General features: G+C 52.0%; 1 protein-coding gene across 1 annotated transcript; it reads left to right on the top strand.

The window, feature by feature from the left end:
• Positions 1-720: 720 nt before the first annotated feature.
• LOC130017962 (paraneoplastic antigen-like protein 5) lies at positions 721-3270 on the top strand. Its single transcript, XM_056108741.1, is given in 4 exon segments — positions 721-727; positions 1651-1704; positions 1989-2027; positions 2030-3270. Coding segments are annotated over 4 exon segments (1341 nt in total).
• The last annotated feature ends 7412 nt before the right edge of the window (positions 3271-10682 follow it).

Raw genomic sequence — 10682 nt, 5'->3', positions numbered from 1 at the left:
GTGTTCTGTAGTTTTCTTCATATAGGTCTTTCACCTCTGTACTTAACCTGATTCTGAGGTACTTGATTTTCTGGGGCATAATAGTGAATAGGATTGTTTTCATAGTATCACACTCTTCTTTTTCATTATTTGTATATTGGAAAGCCATGGACTTTTGTGTATTGATTTTGTAACCTGCCACTTTATTATACAAATATATTGATTCTAGGATCTTGTTTATAGATCACTTAGGATTTTCTTAGTATCATGTCATCTGCAAATAGTGAATGCTTGATTTCTTCCTTTCCTGTCTTTGATATCTTTTTCTTGCCTAACTGCTATGGTGAGTACTCCAGTACTATATTGAGTAGGAGTTTGTGAGAGTGGGCAATCTTGTCTTGTGTCTGATCTTAGAGCGAAAACTATTAGTTTTTCCCCATTGAGGATAATGCTTGCTGTGGGCTTGTGGTAGATAGCTTTGACTATCACAATCAATCACAACCATCCTGTTATTCGTCGATTGCCTCGAGCAGGCCCCAGTAATGTCTCTTCATCCTAGCCCTGAGATTTTTTTTAAGTGCCATATTCAAGGCTCTTTCAGAGTTAGGAGAATGAGACCCTTCATTGTTACTGGTATTTGGCATATTGGGTACGCCACGGGGAGTTTGCCAGACTCTGCCGTGTGGGCAGGTTACATTCGGTAGCCTGCCAGTTTCTATAAAGTAGGAATGAGATGGTAAGATGTCGCGTAGCCGTGAATGCGGCCATGCGCTTCCGGGAGCTGGGTTTTATAGTCTCTGAATCTTGGCCGTTGATAGGATTACACGGCGCCAGGGGGCCAGTTGGTGGGTGTGACCCCCGCCTACTGGAATATGGAGGATCTGGGTGGAGGATGCCCAGCTCCAATTTGAGTAGACTTGGAGATCTCGGCCCTGGAACCCGCGTAGCTTTGTTCCTCTGCCGGTACCTTCATGTGTGCGGAGAGTGGTCTTAGCATGGTGGTGGCTGGTTCTGGAGGTCTTTGGCTGCTGGAGCCCTGGTCAGGGCGGGGAGTAAAACTCAACCCGCTCCCCTCCAAGGGGCCCCAGGGAGGACAGCCAGGCGTGGGGGCAGGAGACTCTGCGCTGTTCTCAGCTTTGACTATATTGAGGAAATTCCCTTCTATTCCCATTTTGTCCAGAGTTTTTGTTATAAACAGGTGCTGGATCTTGTCAAATGATTTCTTCCTTTATATCTTTGTCTTAGTTCCTTTATGGCTTTTTTTTTCTGGATTCCAGTTTGGAAACCTGAGCCCCTGTTTTTGCAGCACTCCATCCTTGTTCTCTCCCCCACCTCCCATGTTACTGGAGCATTTTGTTAGCTGGAGGATAGTATTATTACTTATTGCTGCTTGGGGTCCTGAGAAATCCACGATCATGCCAGCAAGTCTTCTCGGCAGGGCTGCACGGCCAGCAGTTGCACCCCTGTTTCTCAACTGTCAGACATTGCCGAGAAAGAGGGATTCCATGGCTCCTTTTCCCAGCCTTTTCCCCAGTGAAGAGGACTGTGTGCCAGGCCTGCCCAACCATGAGTGGGAGTGGGATGAAATCCTTGTCCTCTTCTGCCTGTGGGCCTTGCCAGTGTCTCCAGGCACAGGGCCTGTTTATGACACTGGCCTTTTATTCCCCACAGGACTCAAAGCTTGCAGCCAGCTCCTTGAACTTTGTGGAGGACACCCCTCTGGAGGTCAGCAGGGAGGGGATGAGAGTGTGGGAGCTTGCCTTTTGGAAGGCCCTGAATAATCTTCCCTGCACAAAATAATTGGGCAGGGGAGTCTGGGAAGCAGAGACTGAGCATCTGGGAGTGGATGGTGGGATAAGGGAGGGATCTCGATGGGGCTTGGGAGGGTGCTAATGATACCCTTCATTCCATTTGCGTTACAGGCGTTGAAAAGCCGGGGTGCTTCTACCTGCTTTGGCCATAACTCAGAATCCTTTGCGTTTGGCTCAGACTCTCAACTCCCCTCTTAGGAAGTGGAGCAGTGGCGGTTGTGCTGTTATAGGACTGGTGCAGGGAGACGACATGGACTCCAAAAAGGGTGTACTGATCGTGGGGATCCCCCTGGAGTGTACTGAGCGCGAAATCTCAGAGACGGTGAGGATGGGCTTGCACCCGCTCACTGCCTACAGGCTGCTGAGCAGGATTTTCAGAAGGGAGGACGGTGCTAATGCTGTCTTCCTTGAACTGGCCGAAACTGTCAGTTACAGTATGCTGCCCAGTCAGATACCAGGAAGGGGGGGCTTTTGGGATGTGGTGGCGACACCCCATAATTTAGATGTTGAGTTTCTCAGCCGGCTGAACAATTTTCTGAAAGATGAGGACCGGAGATCGACAGATGTGGCTCAAGCCTTGGGGTATGATCTTCCCCTCCAGGACACACAGCCAGAGAACTGGGCCCAAGTCCAGACCGAGGTTCCACAGCTTCTGAGTGAGAATTCGTGGTACCGGAAGCTGAGTGTATTTTCAGGTGACAACCACACAGGCCCAGAAGCAGAGAACTTTGAGGTTTGGCTGGAGCAGGTCACTGAGATTATGGCAACCTGGCAAGTGTCTGAGGCGGAGAAGAGGCGGCGTCTGCTGGAGAGCTTGCGGGGCTCTGCGCAGTCCATCATGCGGGTGCTAAAGGCCAACAACGAAGCCCTCACCACGGAGCAGTGTCTGGATGCCCTGAAAGAGATTTTTGGAAGCAAAGAAGATTATCGAACGGCGCAATTTCAATTCCTGCAGAGCTTCCCCATGCCGGGAGAGAAGGTCTCTTCCTTCTTGCTCCGCCTCGAGCCCCTGCTGCATAGGGCTGTGCAGTGCAACCCCCTCTCCACTCACAGCACAGACACGATCCGTCTCAAGCACACCCTCGCTCGCACCTCCCTGAGCTGCGCACTCCAGAGCAGGCTGGAGGTTCTGGATCAGCGAGGGTGCCCTCCCACTTTCCTGGAGCTCATCAGAATGGTCCGCGAGGAGGAGGCGTGGGAGGCCATGATGTCGGCGAGGCAGGAGGCCCAGCAACAACTCTCCGGGGGCCACTCGGCAGCAGCGGACTGTTCCCTCGTGCTGACAGAATTCGCCGACACCAGCACCCAGACCCTGAGTCGCATGTACTACAGAGAGGAAAGCAAGCCCAGGCAGTACGCTAGTCCCGCTGGTCCCGGGGCTGGCCAGCAGCTTGAGTCAGTGCAGGCCTTTGAAGTTGAGATGGAAAAGGAGTCGGGAAACGAGCTGGGGGCTGGGGCTCTGAGCCACCCCACGCCCTAGGAATCAGTGGCTCAAAAGGTGCAAGCAGGCAGAAGAAAGGCATGGTGGAAGAGGAAGAGGAGGGTCAGTTTTCACAAAGCACACTCCAGGCTGAGGCCCCGAGCCTTCTGCTGGCTGAAGGGCTCTCCTGCTGGAAAGCTGTTGGCCCATCCAGGGCCCAGCAGAAGTCTAGGCAAGGTAACCGGCGTGTGGCTGTACCCGTAGAGGTTCATGTCTCACAGAGGGAGCCGGTCACAGAGGTCAACGATGGTGCAGCTGAGGCCAGTGGTCTGGGAACTGGCCACTTCTGGCAACCTGTGCATGTTCTCCCTGTGTCTGAGAGTACTTGGAGTCCGGAGCAGTTTTCCCCACATACGTCCTTCTCTGAAGGTGCCACCGCGTGCGAGGCAGAGCCGCCTAGCAGAGAGCGTTCGACCCTGGAGGGGTGGCAAGGCAGAAAAGGTACACGCCAAAAGAGGGGTTCCGGCAGAGCCTTGGCCACTTGCAGGAGGGGGACCCGGGAAGTAAAGCCTGTCTTCAGGATTGTCTACACAGCTCTAGGAGAGCCTCACGAAGGAAGCTTCCAAGATCCACTGCGCAAGTGAAGGGTAGAGGTGGTGGGAAACTCCGCCTGGAGCCCGATGCCAGCCAACCGATGGGCACTTGCCTCTCTTGCTTGGAAGTCAGGGAGGGGCACTCATAACCTCCAGCTTTGACTTGAGTGGGCAGGCATTCAGAGGGGTTTCTTTCCCAAATCAGGAGGAGAGGAGAGGAAGGGATGACGGGGAAACACTTGACATTCTTTTAGTCCTTTTAGATCTGTGCTCGCTGGAGACTTGAGAGCGAGCCAGGAAACGAGAAAGTGGGCCAAGAAGCATCGGCAATTATGGGCGTTGATAGAGGGCTCCTGAACTGTCAGTGAGGGCCTGGGCTTGCACGCAAAAGGCCCCACGCAGTGGATTTTGGGAGCCAGGTAGATAGAGGCCACTTCTACTGGCGTGTGTTTTGTGTCTGGGCAGAGGTTTGTGTTTCTGAGCAGATCTCCAGTCCACGCCAACTCAGATGTCCCAAGCCTGGTCACAGGAGTGGAGAGGAAGACGCATGCAGGAGGCTTTCAGCTGAGGACCCCAGCAAGGAAGAAATGAACCAGGGACAGAGGGGCATCTGTGCAGGAGTACCCTGGGTCTCTGCCCTGTGGTATTACCCTGTTCCCATCACTGGGCATTGCTGGCGTGACTGCCCTGCTATGTTTTTCTGCTTTTGTGCTTGTTCTGTGGGTGATGGTGGTGGGATCCCTTGCAGTGAGTAGATTCAATAGGAGCATCAATCCCGTGTTCCAACTTGGAGGAGGACCAAGACGCCTGAGGGCCAGAAGAATTCTATTCAGGACCCCTGAGATGAGGTGGACCCCAGGTATTGTGCGGATTGTTAGAAGTTTTTTACTCATTTTCCTCATTGCTGAAGTGTTTGTATCTAATAAAGTCTTGGTTGTTGACTTGAGTCTCTCCTCTTCTGGGATGGGCTGGGTGTCTCAGATTGGGGCAGTGTGGGGAGCAGGGTGAAAAGGGGCCACCACCACGGGTTGAGGCCTGAGGTTTGACCAGCAGGATGCTTGGGGACACATGGAGAGTGCCTCCTCATCCCTGACCAGTCTATACCTTGCAGCCCTTTGGGGATCTCGAGGAAACTCGAATCCCACAAAGGCTGAGTCTGTCTGAGGAGAGCACTCAGTGGGCAAGTGTGCTCTGAGAAGCCGCCCACTCCCTGGGGCAGGCTCAGGAGACAGTGCCACTGAGCAGTGGGGAGAGGGCACCCTTGACCCAGAAACACTGAGTTGAGGAGCCCCTGGTGCCTGCAGGGACAGGGGATGGAGGAACCCGGCCTGCAGTCTTAAAGGAAGCAGAGCCTGCTCGCGGCTACCCAGCAAACTGCTGGAAGCTCCTGAGAAGGATGTGGTAGGATGGTGCTGGGACCCAGAGCCCATCAGCCCCGCATGATGTGACCCTGTACTGTGTGGCCACTTATTGGATGTCCTGTCAGGATGCACTTTGGGCCTGGGATGGGCCCCCACTGAAGTCCACTCTGCCTGGTTCAGGGTCATCGGGCCCATGTTTCCTCGGATGTGGCCACTAGCTATTTTCCTCTAGCTCCTCAGGTTTGGAGGTAGCTGAGCTGCCACAGGGGCTCTTTCCCTTTTTCAGACCCCACCCCACCCAGAAGACTAATCCCTTGCAGCAGAGGGCTTTGTGGTTGGAGAGAGAGTGCCCTACCCGTGCCAGCCCTTGCTATGTGCATCCTTAGTTTCTGTTGCCGCCAAGCTGTGCCCGATCTGTAGGCTATGTGGGTTACCCTGCCATCAGAGAGCGGGGGTACACCGGGGATCTCCAAGGAAAGATCTGGGCAGTGTGTGTGTGTGTGGGGGAGTGTCTCAGCGGAGCGCCAGGCTCCATGGGGTCAGGCTGAGGGCGTCTGGGCTGGGGGCTGGGCGAGCCGGTTCGCCCGGGGTGGCGGGAGGGGCTCTCGAGCAGCCGTTGTCCACCTGGGGGCCTCCACCAAGGCCGGAGGGATTCTCCTTGAGACCGATGTTGGGTGAGGGGTGCAATGGGGCCTCGGAGAGCTCCAGCTGCGGGTGTTGGGGGATCCAGCCCAGTGCTGTGGGGGGCAGCGGGTGGGCTGTGGGGCCCCACGGCTCTTGGGCCCTGCAGCAGCGGGCCAGTGTGAGCGACCTCTGCAGGCGACTGAACGTCAGCTTGCAAGAGAGGGTGCTATGTGATGCCTTTTGGATCACCCCGGGCCCCTAGCCCTGTTTCTTCTGCTTATTGGGTGTCAAGCACTAGTGTGCCGGCGCCTTTCTCATGTCTGCGGGGAGCCAGGCGAGTCTAGGCCTGGGAGGCCAAAGGGGAGGCCCCAGGTGGAGTTCACAGATCATCCAAGAGTGCGAATCAAAACACAGACACAAGGCCAGCTCGCGTAGCCCACTCCGCGCGAGCCTGCGTGTGCACCCTCTTGTGTGCGCCCAGATGCCCGCCTTACTCCCCAGGCAGGGCTGGGTTCGGCGCACCTGGCGAAACAGCGGCCCGCAGGGAATTCTGGCCGCTCTCCTGCGCCACAAAGCCAAACGGCCACCGTCAGCGCGGCCTCGGCGCCGCGCTCCTGCGGCCGTACCGGCGACGGTCTGCAGGAGGCGCTCGAAGATCACGAATGGCCCGCAGCATCCTCCCTCTGCGCTCTGGCCCCGCGTCCCTCCCCCGCCCGGTCGGGCAGCGGTGGTCTCGCCCACTCGAGCTCAGTCGCCGGGTTCAGCTTCGGAGGCGGCGGAAGCGAGCTGGTGCTTGACGCAGCCGGGCCATTTAGACGTGATGCCCGGGCGTGGGTGGCCTGCTGGACCGGAGACTGGCCTTAGAGCTGCCCCGGGCCATCTGCCTGCGCTCGTCCCTGGTTTCCAGGAGACGCGAGTGAGCGCTAAGGGAGCAAGGACACCCAGTAGAGCCCTCAGCTAATACCCAGGGATTAGGGGCCCCATCCTGGTTGAGGCAGAGGCCGAGCAGGGAAAGGAGATGGCCTTGGGTTGGCCTCTTCGGGACGTCTCCGTCCTCACTTCCGGGCAGCGTACTACTTCTGAGTCATTGGTGCTCTGCCGTCAGAGCCTTGACGAGCTAATGGAGGGGGAGGGGCGCGCAGACTGAGGGCGATTCTCAGAGTCTATCCACGGGCCTCTCTTTCATCTTATTTCCTGCATCACCCCTCTGCAATCTGTCTGACGGTGCTCGCTCGAGCCATTTATGCAACACTTGGAAATAGACCAAAGATCTTTAACATCTTTTCATGCCCAGACAGACCCTCTTTATCAATTAACTAAACCAAACTTAACTGCTGTGGGAATAAAAAGTGGGCACAAGTGAACTCTCTCAATGATTTCCTCTTGGGAAAAAAAAACCCCAAAACGTCTGAGTATGGAAGCGTTGTGATAGACACCCCCACCCTCCAGTCTCTCCTGGAAGCTATTTTGGTAGATAGAGGGACATTCACACCAGGGCATGGGATCCTTCTAACATCTTTAGAAACGTTAACTCGTTAGAGTATTTCCTACAGTATCCCTGCCTCAACCCTCCAAAGTCCAAATGCAATTTTTCTGGGTTCAAACAGAATGTGGAGAAGTGCCAACAGCCTGCCAAAGACAAATGTGCTGTCTCTCCCTAACTTAACTACAAATGTAAACTTCTCTTTGAAAGTTCCCTGGTTGCCAAAATGACTTACGCACTGAAGTTTGAATGAGGCATCATCGCACACAGTGACAGTGGTATACATCAAGACTAGAAACAACCAGTGTTGGCGAACTGTAAGAAAGGAACTCTCATTCACTGCCAGTGCCAATGTGGTCTCATTTGCCTCCTGCGGAAGGCAGTGTGGATACTTCTCCCAAAAGTTGCTATAGAAATAAGAAGGTAGGAGAGAAATCAAGGTGGAGAGTATGACAAGGAGGACGGGAGATATGAGGGGCAGGAGTTAGGGGCCTGGGGCACATCAATGGTTAAAGCCATGGTATGTGTATACATCTAGACCACAGGACCGATAGCACTGTGAGCAGGAGACCTGATCTATGATAACCAAACTGAAAAATGTGCCCTTGTAGGACGCAGGCTGGGGAGTGGAGAGCAGAGAACCTGGGTACATTGGTGGAAGGAAGCTGACGCTAGTGTCGGAAACTTGTAAGCCTTAAACTCTATTATGAATAATTTACTAAACCACAGTCCTTAATAAACATTTTAAATGTTGAAAGTTTTTTATTGAGATTCTGTGGTTTCTAATACTGTTAATAATGGTTTCTCATGCACATCATTCCAATACCACATTTATCACCAGCGCAACCACCTCTCCCCGAGGACCTCAACACTCCTCCCACCCCTCACCCCCAACTCAGCTGTATGGCTCATATTGCCTTTGATCCTTAAGTTCCTCATATGAGAGAGATTACTTTCTCTAGATGCCTTTTTGTCTGACTGACTCCATTCAACATGATCTCCTCCAGTTCCATCCATTCATTCATTCATTCATCATCCTGTTATTAGTCGATTGCCTCGAGCAGGCCCCAGTAACGTCTCTTTCATCCTAGCCCTGAGATTATATTCAAGGCTCTTTAGGAGAATGAGACCCATCATTGTTACTGGTATTTGGCATATTTGGTACGCCGCGGGGAGTTTGCCAGACTCTGCCCTGTGGGCAGGCTACATTCGATAGCCTGCAAGTTTGTCCAAAGTAGGAATGAGATAATAAGATGTCATAAAAAGATGTCCTGGTTCCGGGAGCTGGATTTTATAGTCTCTGAGTCTTGGCCGTTGATGGGATTACACGGCGCCAGGGGGCCAGGTGGTGGGTGTGACCCCCGCCTACTGGAATTTGGAGGATCTGGGTGGAGGATGCTTGACTCCAATCTGAGTAGGCTTGGAGATCTCGGCCCCGGAACCCGCGTGGCTTTGTCCCTCTGCCAGTATCTTCATGTGTGTGGAGAGTGGTCTCAGCATGGTGGTGGCTGGTCCATCCATGTTGCTGAAAATTACGTGATCTTCCTTCTTAGAGCTGCAGAGTATTCCACTGTGCATATATACCACAGCTTCTTGCATTCAGTGATATTTGGGTTGTTCCCATATCGTGGCTATTGTATTAAGTGCTGTGAGAACATAAGTGTGTATACATCCTTTTAAATTACTGTTTTTCTGGCTTGGGGATAGAAGCTAAGAAGTATTGCAGGTATTGCAGGGTCATATGACAGTACCATGTCTGGTTTGGGGGGAGATATTCACAAAGCAGATCTTTTTATTGCTTTCTATAGAGGCTGAGCTAGACGGCATTCTCAGAACAGCATGAGGGGCCCTTTCTAACCGCAACCTCACCAATACTGGCTATTTACAGACTTTTGGATATATGCCATTTTCACAGAGCATACCACCAACCCCCCACATGTGTTCTTGTGCCACCTCAAAACCGTATCATCATTCCCCTATTACTTCCCCCCTAATATGGTGTTCTTGGTTCTGTACTCCAGTACCGAGGGTTTGTTATCGATATTGTCCATATCCTTTTGTTTCCCAGCACAACACAGATAAATGATATCATTTAGTATTTTCCTTCTTCTTCTGGCTTAATATAAACATTTAACTTAATTGGCCAAAAGACACAGAAGTGATGAAATTCTAAAATTTCCAAACCAGGTCTTTTCAGCCTCAGAGCATGTCCTTGAAACAGAGTTATTGATGGAGATGAGATTTTTAAAAAATATTTCATCTTCTTTGTTGCACTCTATATTACGCAGGCTCTCAAGAGAAACAGAGCCAACAGGACATTTCTCTCTTTTTGTCCTTCTCTCCCAAGCCGAAGACGGAGACAGTTACCCAGATCCAGAAAGGACAAAAAGTTCCAAGCAAATAATTCCAAACAAACACCAAAAAATACTATAATTCTGGGGTGGGAGGGATGCTGGGAGCATTGGAGGTGGGGAATGGGCACTGGTGGAGGGATGGGTACTCAATCATTGTATAACAGAAACCCAAGCACAAAAATTTGTAAGTCTACAACTGTACCTCATGGTGTTTCACTAATAAAAACTAAAAAAAATAAATAAAAAGACATACTATAATTAAAATGATAAAATTCAAAGGTGAAGAAAGTATTATGAAAAACATCCAGATTTTTAAAAGCTTCTAAAAGCATTGAGAGATAAGCAAAAAGCCATAAGGGAACTCACATAAAACTATCAGCAGTTTTCTCAGCAGAACTACTACAGAAGGCTACAGAAGAACTACTACAGAAGGCTACTACGTTCAAAGTGTCGAATACACACAAAAGAATCTCCGAACCCGAGCAGCTCACTGCAGAGATGCCTCCAGAGTTTAAGCCAGGTGCACTTCACTGGGGTGCCTCAGACAGGAGAAGGCATCATCCCTCCACCTGCTCTCTAAGAACCCTGGTGGCAGCCAACTTCCAGAACCCAATGAGAAGTGCAGGTATGCGGGTTCAGTGACGTCAAACTCCAGGCCTCAAGGGATAGGGGATGGGCTGGTCCTTCTCATCCCGCCTCCCCTCCCCGTCCCCATGGGTCCCTGGAGGTCATGCCCACAGACTGGCTTCTGCTGCTACTTAAACTCCTTAGTAGCCATGATACAGAGGCACACAAAAGGATCTCCAAACTGAGCGCTTTCTGCAGAGATTTCTGCAGACCCTAATTATCTAAAATTTTAGAATTACAGGAGCATGCTGCTACTCTTGTCACCATGTGACATCTTATGCTATTCATAACAAGCAAAACACAAGAGAGTATGGGGGAAACTGTCTGCCATTAGAGGCAAGGGGAGGGGTGGGATGGGGGGGATACTGGGGACATTGATGGTGGAAGATGTGCATTGGTGGAGGGTTGGGTGTTTGATCATTGTATGACT

The sequence above is a fragment of the Sorex fumeus genome, unplaced genomic scaffold (genome assembly GCF_029834395.1).
Source record: "Sorex fumeus unplaced genomic scaffold, SorFum_2.1 ptg000232l, whole genome shotgun sequence".
In the NCBI taxonomy this organism is placed as follows: Eukaryota; Metazoa; Chordata; class Mammalia; order Eulipotyphla; family Soricidae; genus Sorex; species Sorex fumeus.
The sequence above is the reverse complement of the archived record's forward strand: the minus strand, read 5'-3'. Positions and strand labels throughout refer to the sequence as shown.